At 43.7% G+C, this 15,102-nt stretch overlaps 2 protein-coding genes and 1 long non-coding RNA gene across 3 annotated transcripts in view; 2 read left to right on the forward strand and 1 right to left on the reverse strand.

The window, feature by feature from the left end:
- LOC311084193 overlaps window positions 1-15,102 on the forward strand; it is a 101,558-nt gene that overhangs the window by 59,630 nt on the left and 26,826 nt on the right. The window lies entirely within an intron of this gene.
- LOC311084178 (uncharacterized protein) overlaps window positions 1-15,102 on the reverse strand; it is a 108,549-nt gene that overhangs the window by 58,946 nt on the left and 34,501 nt on the right. The gene's annotated exons all lie outside the window — the stretch shown is intronic.
- Window positions 9,368-13,832, forward strand: LOC311085190 (uncharacterized protein; the record flags this gene model as incomplete). Its single annotated transcript, XM_084117624.1, has 4 exons — window positions 9,368-9,377; window positions 9,602-9,943; window positions 11,671-12,007; window positions 13,055-13,832. 4 exons carry the CDS (start codon window positions 9,368-9,370, stop codon window positions 13,071-13,073), a joined length of 708 nt encoding a protein of 235 aa, XP_083973750.1. The 3' UTR covers window positions 13,074-13,832.

The raw sequence follows: 15,102 nt of genomic DNA on the forward strand, positions 1-15,102 counted from the left end.
GACCAGAGACAGGTCCCAAATAGGGACTGACGGGGGCCGAGGAGGGTTCATCCTCCTGGCCCCGCGCAAAAAGCGGGTAATGAGTTCGTTCCTGCCCAGTGAGCGGCCGCGCGCCGAATCGGCGAACGCTGCTATGGCCGCGACGTAAACCTTGAGCGTGGAGGGGGACCTGCCCGCGTCCAACATCTCTTGGAGAAAGTTTAATACCTGTGGGACTCCACAGGACTGAGCATTAGAACCCTTTCCCACACACCATTTGCTAAACACCGACCATTTAGACGCATAGAGCCGCCTCGTCGAGGGGGCTCTGGACTGCGTGATCGTGTTAATTACCCCTTCTGGCAGATCAATGAATATCCGTTGATTTCCCATGCATGCAGAGACCAGTGCTCTGGATGGGGATGCAGAATCGATCCTCGGGCTTGAGAGAGAAGATCTCTCCTCACCGGAATCGGCCATGGGGCTGTGTCTGCCAGTCTCATTAGCTCGGGGAACCACGGTTGGTTTTCCCAGCGCGGAGCTATGAGGAGCACTGCGCAGTCCGCCTCCCTGATCCTCGCTAGCACTTGAGGCAGCATTGAGATCGGGGGGAACGCATACAGCAGAACGCTGGGCCAGGTCTGGGCCAGCGCGTCCTCGTGTTTTGAGAAAAACCTCTGGCACTGAGCGTTCTCGCTCGCGGCAAAGAGGTCGATCTGCGCTTCGCCGAAACGACGCCAAAGCGTTTGGACCGTCTGGCGGTGTAGAGACCATTCCCCTGGGGGAACGTTGTCCCTGGACAGTCTGTCCGGGCCGTCGTTCAGACGACCGGGTACATGAGCTGCCCTTAGGGAGCGCAGCGGGCCCTGAGCCCAGGATAGGAGGCGCTCTGTGAGAGCGCGCAGGGATCTGGATCTGATTCCGCCCTGGCGGTTCACGTAAGACACCACAGACATGTTGTCCGAGCGAACTAGCACATGGTGTCCCCGTAGAAGCGGTAGAAAATGCTTCAGCGCTTTCTCGACCGCCAGCATCTCTAGACAGTTTATGTGAAGGCCTTTCTCCGTATTCGACCATGGGCCGCAAATCGGACTGCCCTCGTGAGTCGCTCCCCAACCCATGTTGGATGCGTCTGTCGAGACCACTTTGCGGTGTGCGATGACCCCCATCGTCACTCCCCGCTGATACCATTCGGCCGCCAGCCAGGGCTGCAGGGCTGAGACACAGCGCTGAGTCACTCTGACTGGTGCACGGCCCGAAATCCATGCTTTGCGGGGCACTTCTGACTTTAGCCAGCATTGAAGCGGGCGCATTCGAAGTAAACCCAGCTGCAGGACCGCTGCGGCTGACGCCATATGGCCCAAAAGCCTCTGAAAGATTTTCAGGGGAAAAACTTTTCCCACTTGAATGGAAGCGGCGAGGCGTCAAACACAGCGTGCGCGCTGTGTTGACAATCTGGCCGTCATCGCCGTCGAATCCAGATCTATACCCAGAAAAGTGATAGACTGGCCGGGGGTTAGAGAGCTCTTGTCCCAGTTCACGGAAAGACCCAGGCTTTCCAAATGACCGAAAAGCGCTTTCCTGTGAGAAACTAGTTCCTCTGTTGAGTGCGCTATAATGAGCCAATCGTCCAAATAGTTCAGAATTCGCATTCCCTTTGATCTCAGGGGTGCGAGAGCCGCATCCATGCACTTCGTGAATGTGCCGGGTGCCAGGGACAAACCGAACGGCAGGACGGTGTACTGATATACCTGACCGTCGAAGGCGAATCTCAAGAATGGCCTGTGACGGGGTATAATCTGAATCTGAAAATACGCGTCTTTCAGATCGAGAGAAATGAACCAGTCCCCCGGGCGAATCTGCGCGAGGATTTGACTGGTCGTGAGCATTTTGAACGGTCGTTTCACGAGCGCTTTGTTCAAATATCTCAGATCTAATATAGGTCTGAGCGCTCCGCCCTTCTTGGGTACGAGGAAATAACGGCTGTATAAGCCTGCCTCGGTAACCGGAGGGTGAACTCGTTCTATCGCCCCTTTGTGCAGCAAATTCGCTATTTCTGCGCGAAGCAGATGAGCTGCATCCGCCTTCACTTGAGTCTCGACCCGGGCGCGAAAGCGCGGGGGGCGGCGAGCGAATTGAAGCGAATAGCCCTTTATCACTGTGTTTAATACCCACTTCGACACTCCCGGAATAGCTTTCCATGCATTCGCACTCATAGCTAGGGGTCGAATAGCCTCCGGGTCCCGTCCGTCGCACAGCGCGGGACAGGGAGCCTGTGGCTGTATGTGCGCGAATCGCGCAGCGGCAGTGAGGGGAGACGGGGGCTCGCTGATAGCGGCAGCCGGCTGAGTGACGCTGTGATAGAGCGTTGTGTGTGACGGCTCGTGGCGCGGAAGCGGGGCGGGCTCGTGAGTGTTCACATGAGAGTGTGCGTGCTGTGTAGCGGGCACAGGGCTCTTTATTAACACACAGCCGGTGGCGGAGTGTTCTGGTCCCCGAATGTGTGAGACAGAGCGGGCACTGTGTAGGTGTGAGCACTGGGGAGTGGGCACGTGACATACAACTAACACTCGAGCGGCCGTAGCGCGCTTTATGTGAGTGCACTCTGTGGGGTACACAGGGGAGATTGTGCTTGTGTGTAGCAATTAACACTGGGGCGTGGGCATGTTTACTACACTCATAACACTGACGGCGTGAGCCGAATGACCAGATTTTACACTCTTTACTTGATTTATCTGGGTCGCCGTAAAAACGGCGTTTGTGGGCAGGCGAGAGAGTTGAGAAACTGGCTCGTTGGCTGCGGTGGACACTACTGCAGTAGCCTTTATCAAGGGGACTGGCAGAGGGATACAAGTTAGCTTTGACGGCGGTCCGGCCGCGGCGGGACCCAGCCGTCTTTTCCTCCCGACGAGTGCTAGGAGGACTTCGCAGGCTCGGGTTTCAGCGAAACTCTAGGCCGGGGACCCCGCGGGGGTGGCGGCCTGTGCTGGCTGGTGGAGCGGGACCTGGGTCGGCCGCGCTGGCGCTGCTGCGAAGCTGGAGGTCGAGACGGGCGCTACGTGGAGCTGCGTGCAGGAGGCTGAGTGTTAGAGCGGCCTGCAGCGGAGCTCGAGCGACGGGACAGAAAGAGGTTCATGGCCTGTGACGCCTTCTGTACTTCAGAGAAGCGGTCCACGAGGCCACTCACCGCAGGGCCGAATAGACCGGTGGGTGAGAGCGGGGCGTTGAGAAACACGGACCGCTCTTGTTCCCCCATATCGGCTAGCGTTAGCCATAGGTGGCGCTCTAAGACGGTCAGCGAAGCCATGGAACGTCCGATAGCTTGGGCCGCTGTCTTCGTTGTGCGAAGGGAGAGGTCCGTCGCACTGCGCAGGTCGGTCAAGGCAGACTTATCCAGTTCTCCCTCGTCGAGCTGGCGGAGGAGGTCGGCTTGGAGAACTTGAAGGACCGCCATTGTATGCAGGGCTGAGGCGGCTTGCCCAGCGGCGGAGAAAGCGCGGCTGGCAAACGCTGGCTCGAGTCTCAGGCTCCGGTGGTCGTTGAGAGCGGCGTTTCTTCTTTCGTGGCCCAACGACGGTAGGAGCAGGCTCTGTGAAAAGGGCGAGTCGAGCCCGCAGGGTCGACATCGGCAGCTCCTCACAGAAGGCGCAGCCGCCCGTGGAAAGCGCGACGGCTGCGTGGTCCCGGCCCAGGCAGAGAGCGCAGATGAGATGGCGGTCTCTGTCGCTGAGCGGAGAGCGGCATGAGCCGCACGTGGTGCGAGGCATTTGCAACAACGCCTCTGCTCTTTTAGATAGTGCTGCGGAAGCAAAACACACACACAAAGAGCTTGCAATAAAAGGATATCGCCGGATAGCTGAGCTGGCACGGCAGGCTGAAGGCGGCGAAGACTCGTCCGGCTTCCTCAGGCTGTCCTAAGCTGGCTCGTTAGCTGTTCCTTGCAGGACAACGGCGACGGCTTCCTCCCAGAGTTCAGCGATGCGAGTGCTTCGCTGAAAAGACAGAAATCAGAGAATATAGCCTACGAGCCTTCCTTATATACGCTCTGACGCCGCCCATTCTGGCGGGCTGTCCGAGCGAACTAGCACATGGTGTCCCCGTAGAAGCGGTAGAAAATGCTTCAGCGCTTTCTCGACCGCCAGCATCTCTAGACAGTGGCTACGGCCGCTCGAGTGTTAGTTGTATGTCACGTGCCCACTCCCCAGTGCTCACACCTACACAGTGCCCGCTCTGTCTCACACATTCGGGGACCAGAACACTCCGCCACCGGCTGTGTGTTAATAAAGAGCCCTGTGCCCGCTACACAGCACGCACACTCTCATGTGAACACTCACGAGCCCGCCCCGCTTCCGCGCCACGAGCCGTCACACACAACGCTCTATCACAGCGTCACTCAGCCGGCTGCCGCTATCAGCGAGCCCCCGTCTCCCCTCACTGCCGCTGCGCGATTCGCGCACATACAGCCACAGGCTCCCTGTCCCGCGCTGTGCGACGGACGGGACCCGGAGGCTATTCGACCCCTAGCTATGAGTGCGAATGCATGGAAAGCTATTCCGGGAGTGTCGAAGTGGGTATTAAACACAGTGATAAAGGGCTATTCGCTTCAATTCGCTCGCCGCCCCCCGCGCTTTCGCGCCCGGGTCGAGACTCAAGTGAAGGCGGATGCAGCTCATCTGCTTCGCGCAGAAATAGCGAATTTGCTGCACAAAGGGGCGATAGAACGAGTTCACCCTCCGGTTACCGAGGCAGGCTTATACAGCCGTTATTTCCTCGTACCCAAGAAGGGCGGAGCGCTCAGACCTATATTAGATCTGAGATATTTGAACAAAGCGCTCGTGAAACGACCGTTCAAAATGCTCACGACCAGTCAAATCCTCGCGCAGATTCGCCCGGGGGACTGGTTCATTTCTCTCGATCTGAAAGACGCGTATTTTCAGATTCAGATTATACCCCGTCACAGGCCATTCTTGAGATTCGCCTTCGACGGTCAGGTATATCAGTACACCGTCCTGCCGTTCGGTTTGTCCCTGGCACCCGGCACATTCACGAAGTGCATGGATGCGGCTCTCGCACCCCTGAGATCAAAGGGAATGCGAATTCTGAACTATTTGGACGATTGGCTCATTATAGCGCACTCAACAGAGGAACTAGTTTCTCACAGGAAAGCGCTTTTCGGTCATTTGGAAAGCCTGGGTCTTTCCGTGAACTGGGACAAGAGCTCTCTAACCCCCGGCCAGTCTATCACTTTTCTGGGTATAGATCTGGATTCGACGGCGATGACGGCCAGATTGTCAACACAGCGCGCACGCTGTGTTTGACGCCTCGCCGCTTCCATTCAAGTGGGAAAAGTTTTTCCCCTGAAAATCTTTCAGAGGCTTTTGGGCCATATGGCGTCAGCCGCAGCGGTCCTGCAGCTGGGTTTACTTCGAATGCGCCCGCTTCAATGCTGGCTAAAGTCAGAAGTGCCCCGCAAAGCATGGATTTCGGGCCGTGCACCAGTCAGAGTGACTCAGCGCTGTGTCTCAGCCCTGCAGCCCTGGCGCGCGCGCCCTCATTGGGCGTGACGTCACGCCAGGCTCACTGGTAGGCTTAAGCAGTTGCCGCGCGGCAGCCAATGATATGGTATGGTATGGTATGGTATGGTATACTTTATTGTCCCAATGGGAAATTTGTTTTAGGCTCACAAATACAACCACTGCATCGCCACACATATAAAACATACACAATACATAAATAGAGAAGAGAGGTACACATTTACACCCAAGTAATTGACCTACTGTATACACTGAAAGTGGTTTACATCCTGCCACTCAATACACTGGAAAGTAATTGGAATCAATCCCTCTATACGCTTGGAGACAATTGGCATCACACCGCACTATACACTGGAAAATAATCGGCGTCACGCCGCTCTATACGCTAAAAAATAATTGGCATCACGCCACTCTATACACTGTAAAATAATAAAATAATCGGCGTCACGCCGCTCTATATGCTGAAAAAGAATTGGCATCACGCCACTCTATACACTATAAAATAATAAAATAATCGGCATCACGCCGCTCTATACGCTGGAAAATATTTGGCATTACGCCACTCTAAACAATGTAAAGTGAATAACATCACCCTACTCTATACACTGAATACTGTAACGTAATTGGCCTCACGCCACTCTGTACACTTCAGAGAAAAAAAAAAAAAAAAAAAAAACCTTAGAACTTATTATTTGTACTTTATATTATTCAATAACTTAACAGCTGAGGGGATGAATGAGTTCTTGAACCGGTTTAGTCTACAGCTAGGCATTCTTAATCTTCTCCCCGATGGCAACATTACAAACTCAGAGTGCAGGGCATGTGTTGTATCATACATAATCTTATTTGCCTCCCTCATTGTAGATTTTTCATATAGGTTCTGGAGATAAAGAGGTTCTGTTCTGCCCATGATCTTCATGGCCGTGCAAACAAAACGACCAAGCCTAGATTTCAGATGCACTGTTAGATTACCGTACCAAAGATGTACTCCATAACTGATCACATTCTCCAATACAGCCTGATAAAATAACAACATAATCTTACTACTAACACCATAAAGTCTAAGCCTTCTCAAAAAATACAGTCTTTGTTGTAGCCGAGTGCACAAAGTATCTATATGAACTTGCCATGTAAGAGAACAGTCAACGTAAACACCAAGATATTTATATGAGGACACTTGCACAATAGGAACACCATGAATATGTATAGGGCTATGATTGCCGATTGACTTTGGATCAAATATCATCTCCTCAGTTTTCTTCACATTTACAATCAGATGGTTGGCATCACACCACTCTATAAACTGATCAATCTCAGAGCAGTAAGACAAAATATCTTGATCTTTATATAATAAGCTCAAAATCGCAGTATCATCACTAAATTTCACAATATAGTTGTTACTATTATTCCTCACACAACTGTTTGTATACAATGTGAAGAGAACTGGGGAGCTAACACACCCTTGCGGGGCTCCTGTACTAATTTCATGAGAATCAGAGATCTTCCCATTAACCCTGACCTGTTGGGTTCTATTCGTTAAAAAAGAAGAATACCATTTAATAATGCAAGGATTTACATCCATCTGTTTTAGTTTCTCCAATAATAGATACGGTTGCAAAGTATTAAAAGCTGAACTAAAATCGATAAAAAGTAGGCGTGCATATGCTTTTGAATCGTCCAGATGTTTAGATACTAGATGGGTGATACTTCCTACTGCATCATCCGTACTCCTGCCCTGTCTGTACGCAAACTGCCATGGATCTAGTTTCGACATTACTTCACTTTTCAATAATGACACAATGTACTTCTCGAAGCATTTCTTTATTATTGATGTCAACGCTACAGGTCTAAAATCATTGTTCTCGGACGGATGTGACTTTTTTGGAATTGGGATAATCACAGCTTTTTTTCCAGAGCGCAATGAGCGTGCAGTATGCCGCTCTAGCTCAGCTGCCGCAGCTGCACTGCGTTGACAAAATATGAAATTAAGGATAATTTTTGGCTTCAGTATCTCGAGAAAAGAAGACTTTTCCCGCAGCGTAAGCAAGCTTACGCAATACGAGAGAACCTCTCGTAAGAGAACTGACTCATGTGTCGAAACGGGAATAGTGTTTATAGTTTAGTGAAATGGTTGTGCTTTTTGATAAATGGCTTTATGGTTTTGAAATTTTAGTTCAAAAGCCTGGTTATAGTGTTTAAGCAATCGAGAAAAACTGTAATATTATTATTTTTATTTTTTTATTTTTTATGTTTGGGCTTCACATCGCCTGTAATTTAATTGAACTGTCTGATTATTATTTAAATTCCGGCTGTTGCCGTTTACCAGGATAACAGATTGTGTTCACACTGTTGCTCATGTACAAAATGGTTTATCTAGCTGTTTATATAGCTCAAAGTATAGCATGTAGCCTACTATGGTCCCGCTTATGTTTGATGACTTATTTATCCTGTATACTATAGTTACTGTTTTGGTGGCATTGTGCGTGTGTGTTATTTGTGTTTTTACGCTGCTTGTTTGATTTTTATAGCACTTCATCTTTTATTATTTTGGATGTCTGTCATAGCAGCCTGATCTCACACACGAAACGTACATATTTAGACGTAAATAAAAACGATCCAATTCGTATATATATTTACGTATTATAGTGACTTTTACGTATCATCTGGACGTTATTTCAGGTTCGATACGTATCTATATTTACGTATTACAACTTAAAATACGTATAGATTCAACGTATATCCATAAATGCATGACAGCCTGGTCTCATTGTTAATACGTAGTATTAATACGTAATTTTCAAAGATAGAAAACGTACGTTTTATAGATAAATGGAAGATCCCTTAACCCCACTCCCAAACCTAAACATAACGTTACCCATTTTATACAGAATATAAAAAGGACAAAACGTACAGAGATGTGTGGGAAATGGCAATTTTATTAACAATATAGCATTAAAAGATTTTTTTAGCAGCTAATCACTCCTACCCCTAAACCTACCCATAACAATTTCTTAAAACTACATAGGCTACAATTATGAAGAAAAATTACAACATAGGCCTACGTGTAATCACAATAATTTATTTATTGCGAACATGTCAAAACCGGTACCAAAAGTCGTTCACATGACGATGTGTTGCAGTCACAGTCCACAGTTTTGAATGAGGTACAGAGCAGAATTTAAGTTATTAATCCAAGAAAATGTTAATCGGGCTTCACTCTGTGTGAAGGCGCGCGCGCTTCTCCATTTCAAATGTAGTTTACCGACTGAAATACGGCATGTCGCAATCTGTGGCGAGAGCCAATGAGCGTTTGATATCACTGCCGTAAAACATGTCGTAACGCTTCTTGAGGGCGCAATTTTTGAATTTGAATTCATCACGAGCGCGGAATTTGACGGTTACGGACTGCGCTGCTGATAGCCTGTGAAATGGAGATGAAGATCACTCACTGGATAAAGGGCTGAATTTGGATCTCTTTCTTGCAAACGTATGGATTTTAAAGATTTGGACTATCAAGCTAATAAAATTGATATCTTTTGTGAATTTATGTTGGGTTTTGGTGTATTATTGTTCTATTGGAGAAAACGCATTTTGTGTCTCACTGTAAATAAACTAAATATTACAAAATGGTTAAACGATTAAATAAGGTATTTTTAAGGTTTTAAAGTGTATTCTTGTGTAACTGCATGTAGGCTAATCCTCCGAAACGAGTTTGCAGCAGAAGGCACGAACAGAGCGAATGGTTATTAGCCTAAAATGCGACTGAAAACGTAATTGATAAGACATTTGAATGCAATAGAGTCAAAACATTAATGCCACGATTTTAATATGCATAAATAAGAATACGTACAAATATGTACGTCGGTAGAGTTGTTCATACGTAAATAATTTACGTTTTTGTGCTGTTAATACGTAAATATTTTACGTTTTAGAGCTGTAAATACGTCAGTATTATACGTTTCTGTGTGTATAAAACGTATATAGGCTACGTATGGTAGAATTACACTTTACGTAAAAATACACACGTATTCTCATGAGATCACGTTGGTCATAGACATTACATCATTTTCTGTTGATTTCTTCTTCAGGTGTGTCTGGTGTTGATACAGTGATGGAGGGAGATTCCGTCACTATATTCACTAGTGTTAAAACAAACCAACAAGAGAAGATTAAATGGTATTTTAATAAGACTTGCATCGCTGTAATCACTGGAGATCTCAGTGCTATCTGTACAGATGTTCAGTGTAATGAAGGTAATAAAGGTAATAAAGTTAATGAAGTTACTGAGAGATTCAGAGGCAGACTGGAGCTGGATCATCAGACTGGATCTCTGACCATCATGAACATCAGAAACACACACTCTGGAGAATATACACTAGTGATCATCAACGGCAGCGACTGTGAAAAGATCTTCAGTGTTTCTGTTCATGGTGAGTCATTATGTTTAAATCATAACATCCTGTTTATTATATCAGTGACATTCAGAGCTTTTTCTCTTGATCTGCGTCATTGAACTGAACTGAATCACTTTCAACTGTTTAGTTTTTCCACTGATGATCCATTAGTTTTTAACAGCTAGTTTTGTTCTCTTCATTCCAGTTCTTTCCATCTGATTAAATGCATTTATTATTTCATACTCATTTTCATACTTGTTTTTAGTTCACAATAAAGTGCAAAGAAATAGTAAATGTGTAAAAATCTTGTAGTTTGTCAGTTTATCTCTTATAACGATCAGAAATGTTTGCAAATCATTATAAATATTTTAGATGTATAATGTGCTTATTTTGGAATATTATAATATAGAAATGTATATTTCAATGTAGAATGCTTTAATTGTATAAACATGTACGTGTCACGAGATGCACACAAAAAAAAAGGTAAGATCCATGTGCAGTTTAATGGGGTTATCCATAATCATAAACCAGCCAGGCAAAAAGTCAAAATCCATACAAAGACAGTCCAAAAACAAGAAACAAAACAGGAATGGAACTCAGAAGTGCAATCAGACATCAAACAAGGAACCCATGACAATAACTGAAACAGCAGGGTATAAATAGACAGATACAAACAGTAGGCTTGTTTGAGATGCGCCTCGCCTCGCCTGAAATGTACGCGAGAGTAGGCGGCTGCAGTGAGGGGAGGAGAGAAAAAAGCGCAGGCAAGCAGGACAGTTCTCTCTTCTCGCAGTGGATCTGACACCTGTGAGATCAAAGATGGATATCGCGGGGTTCGCGGGATTCACGCTCGTGCACAGTGTTGCTAATAAACTGGATGGAATTTAAGTTCTGTTGCTTTTATATGAAAATAAATATAATGAACAAGACACCCAAAGTAATTCCATTCCAAATACATGTTTATCAGTCTTTTTTTCTTTAATACAGACGTGTTTTTCTTTCTTTTCTTTTTTATAAAAAATACATTGCATAATCCATAGAGATCGCACTGTTAGATAGTTTGGGAATATTCACACATGCATAAAACATGATATCAGAGTTTTAAAATCAAACATTTTAAAAGAGAACAATACATCACGGTTGTTTAAACCAATGAACATTAAGCTGTGTCGTCAGCAAGTCGTTTCCCATCATGCTTTTGATCAGCGCAGTCGGTGGAGAGCAACTGCGCTCGACTGCAGAATCCGACAGGTGTGCCTTGCGCTCGCGAGAGATTTTTGACATACGTCAGCATGACATCAGAGCAAGGCGGACCGCACTCGGACACATTTCTAACCGGCATGCATCTCGCGCTGATCACCGGTGATCGATTCTGCGCAGATTTTGCTCATCTCAAACAAGCCTAATGTGAGTGGGAACAGCTGTGTGCAATGATCAGTGATGAGTTCAGACAAAGGATTATGGGAAATGCAGTTCATGAAGTAGTGGTGACGGTATGGGGAAGATGTCCTCTAGTCTAGTGGACACCAACCAATGTGTGTAATATATGTGTGGATCTGTAAAAAAAATCTCCAGCAGAGTTGACATATAAACAGTAAATCTATACGAATAAAAACATCCAAGATTAACTTGATATTTAGCAACTTTGCAGTTAATTTTGTTTCTATTGAATTTGTCAAGATCCAGGAATTGAATACGCACAACTACACATGTGGAGTTTTCTCCTCTAAAGATCCTCTAGCATCTGTTGGTTTGTGTTTCAGGTGTTTCTGCTGCTGAACGAGATCAAATGAGGATAAAGACAGTGAAAGAGGGACAATCTGTCACTTTAGATCCTAGTGTTAGAAACCCAGATGATTTGATGAAATGGTATTTTAAAGACATTCCCATCGCTGAAATCACTGAAGATCAGAGTCAGATCTATACAGAAGTTCAGTGTAATGATGATACTGAGAGATTCAGAGACAGACTGAAGCTGAATCAGACTGGATCTCTGATCATCACAAACACCAGAAACACAGACTCTGGACTCTATAAACTACAGATGAGCAGCTGCAGATTCAGGATCATCAGGAGCTTCTGTGTTTGTGTCACTGCACGGTGAGTCTCATTTGCTCTTTAGAATTATAGTAACTTTGTGCCGGCCCAGATCTGGCACATGTGGAAAGAAGATCTGAGTGGAATGATGGCACTTGGGTGGACCGCTCCTGTTGGCCAGATCTGGGCCACAAGTAGGCCATAGCAATGCCACATCTCAGCCAAGAGCAAAGACATAAAACTACTGGACCTTATCTGAGCCACACAATCTTTCTATATTATTAATCTCAGCATTAACAAGCCTGTTAACATGCAGAATCACTGAAGAGAAGAAATGTGTGTGTGTGTGTGTGTGTGTGTGTGTGTTGTCTGATGGGTAGTTTTAGGGATAGGGATATGTCTATGCAGAGTACCCACAAAAATATAGCAAACCAGACGTATCTGTGTGTGTGAGATAATTTCATTATTTCAAAGGAGACCAGGTGAAAACACAGATGAGGTAAAACAATTCACTGATATGTCTTTGTAGAAATCTTATGAGATTCTCAGGAGAGTGCAACAAAACTCCATTCATTTTATCTGTTGGGAAATTGATAACTTATAAAGCCTTAAAATACAGCCCTACTGTGAGCTACGAGTATTCATCGATAATATTTGCTTATTTTGAAGCCATCAACCTGCATTATTTCAACCTATTTTAAAATATAATCATGTTTAACTGCGGAATTTGATATGGTAAAACTACATTACCCATGATGCTGTACAGAAAATATTCCACCAATCAGGGAGTCGAAACAAGCCAAACGTGCCAAAAGATCTCTTTAGCTCCGCCCACTTCCATGAAGCAATTGCTGTAATCGAGTCGATCTCCATACGCTCTCAAATACTTCAATATTTGAATATACTGTATAAAAGCATTTCTGCTCTTCTGCTGTAAACTTTCCCATGAATGAATGGCGTTTCCATCAAAATGATCCCGATGTGAAATAAACATTCCAGACTGAATATTATTCACTGATTGGTGGAAGATTTGCTGATCTCATGAGTTTCTGTGACAGTTACTGCTGTTCATTTCTCTCTCTATAACAATCTGCAATTTATTGTTTCCAGACGGAGAAAGATCATGTGATCCAAGAGAATCCCAACAGGATCATTGTGAATCTGCAACATTATTCCCATTGAGGAGAATCAGCACAAACACACTTCAGCTTTAACCTGAAATACTTTACATATTCATCATAAAACACTATTTACATGTTATGGCAATGTTAACCTGTTACTGGAAGCACATATAATAGATGAACATTATCTGATAGTTGCAGCTTATACACCTGGAATAGATTAACATTTATCATTTCTCATGCTTATTATAATAAGTGTCTTGTTTGAGACGATGGATTGGGTGTTTGTTGAAGGTTGAGAAGGAGTTCAGTGTTTCTGAAGTGAAGATTCTGATAGAGACTCATTATAATGGAAACACTCGGTGGTGCTTATTCACTGTAGTTACTTCATTATTATTCAATTCAACAATAACCTAATTATTATCTTGATAGAACAAATGCTTTGTGATATTTAGGAAGATGGAAACACTCAAATCAACATTTAACACTCAATGACAACTTAAACCTTTAAGATAAACCGACATGAGCTCTCGGCACAGTCAACATCATTATTTCATTTACAAATGTATTAAATGCACAAATATGAAGAAGATTTGCACTACACATCTTGTACTGTCAGTTTTTACTTGACTTGTTATCAATGTACTGTATTTGCATAATACAATGTGTAAAGTGTATAAAAACTTATACACATTAGTTTGCTTCAAAACATCGTTTGTGTTGTGATTCAGCCAGAGCTGCTTTATTTAGTTCATTACAACTCACAATCTGAAATGTCACTTTTGCTCTTATTTGCATGTTTGTACTGTAAGCTTTTAATAACAGAATGTGAATAAATGCAACATTTTAAATAAACTTTCATTTTTATGAATTATCATTATTTAAGCAATTTATATTTTCAGTGAAAAGATTGTGCTAGTCTTGTTTTATATCATTAATATACTTACAGTTGTTTCTCATTTTTTAAATTATATTTTTTTTGTCTGTGTTCATTTTAATTTAAAATTTTAGTCATTTTTATTTTGTAATTTGTATATATACTTTTAAATATATGCCTAGTTTTATTCGTTTTATTTATACATGCATACAGTTTTAGTACTTCAACATAAACTAAACAAAATGATGCCTGATCAAAAATAAGTTCATTATTATTATTATATTTCAGTATATACACTACACTCAACACTGAACTACACACACACACACACACACACAAAAATAAATGACACAATCACATGATCACGGTTCTCTGATGTCAGTTGATGGTCACATGATCTGCAAAACATCAAATATTTAATATTTATAAATTATTTTTGTTGAGCTTTATATACATTTTCTGTGATTATTGTTAAACAGAGCTTGACTAGATACCGGCGAAAGACAGAGAATAAACATGCTTCACACAGGTTGCAGTGAGAACACACAATCAATTGTTTATTGGTACAGATGCAGCTTAAATAGAAACATCACATGGCATGGTCACATGACAAACACACCTGAGAGGAATCCACAATAATTGGGAGCATACTCATTTACCAATCAATCAATTAACAATTATAATGTAAAAAGGACAATTTTACCATAAAATAAATGATTTGATTATTGTAAGAATTATTTTATTTTTTCTAATCTTTATGTCTTAAATTCTTAGAAACGTTCAAACCCTGAAGCTTTTCTTCACATTATTACTGTTTCATATTTGACACAGTGTGTGATTTAAGACTGTAAATATGAGAGACTTTAACAGTCACTTCTGGAACAATCTAGAAACACACTTTAAAAACATATTCACATTGTGTCAACTTCAACTTTTCTGGAGAAAACTTTTATTGCTGAAATTATCTGCAAGTTTCAGGTATCAGAGTTTTGATTTTGTTTTCTGTTTATTTATATTTACAATATTACAATATTACAGTATTATCTGTAAACAATATTATCTGATCATTTTATTTTTCTGAATGAATGTTTAAAGTAATTTTACCTCTCTGATCAGCTATTATAATTTGACATATATTATTATTTCTCTGTCACTTTATT

The sequence above is a fragment of the Abramis brama genome (genome assembly GCF_963993115.1).
Source record: "Abramis brama genome assembly, chromosome: 6".
NCBI classification, from domain to species: domain Eukaryota; kingdom Metazoa; phylum Chordata; class Actinopteri; order Cypriniformes; family Leuciscidae; genus Abramis; species Abramis brama.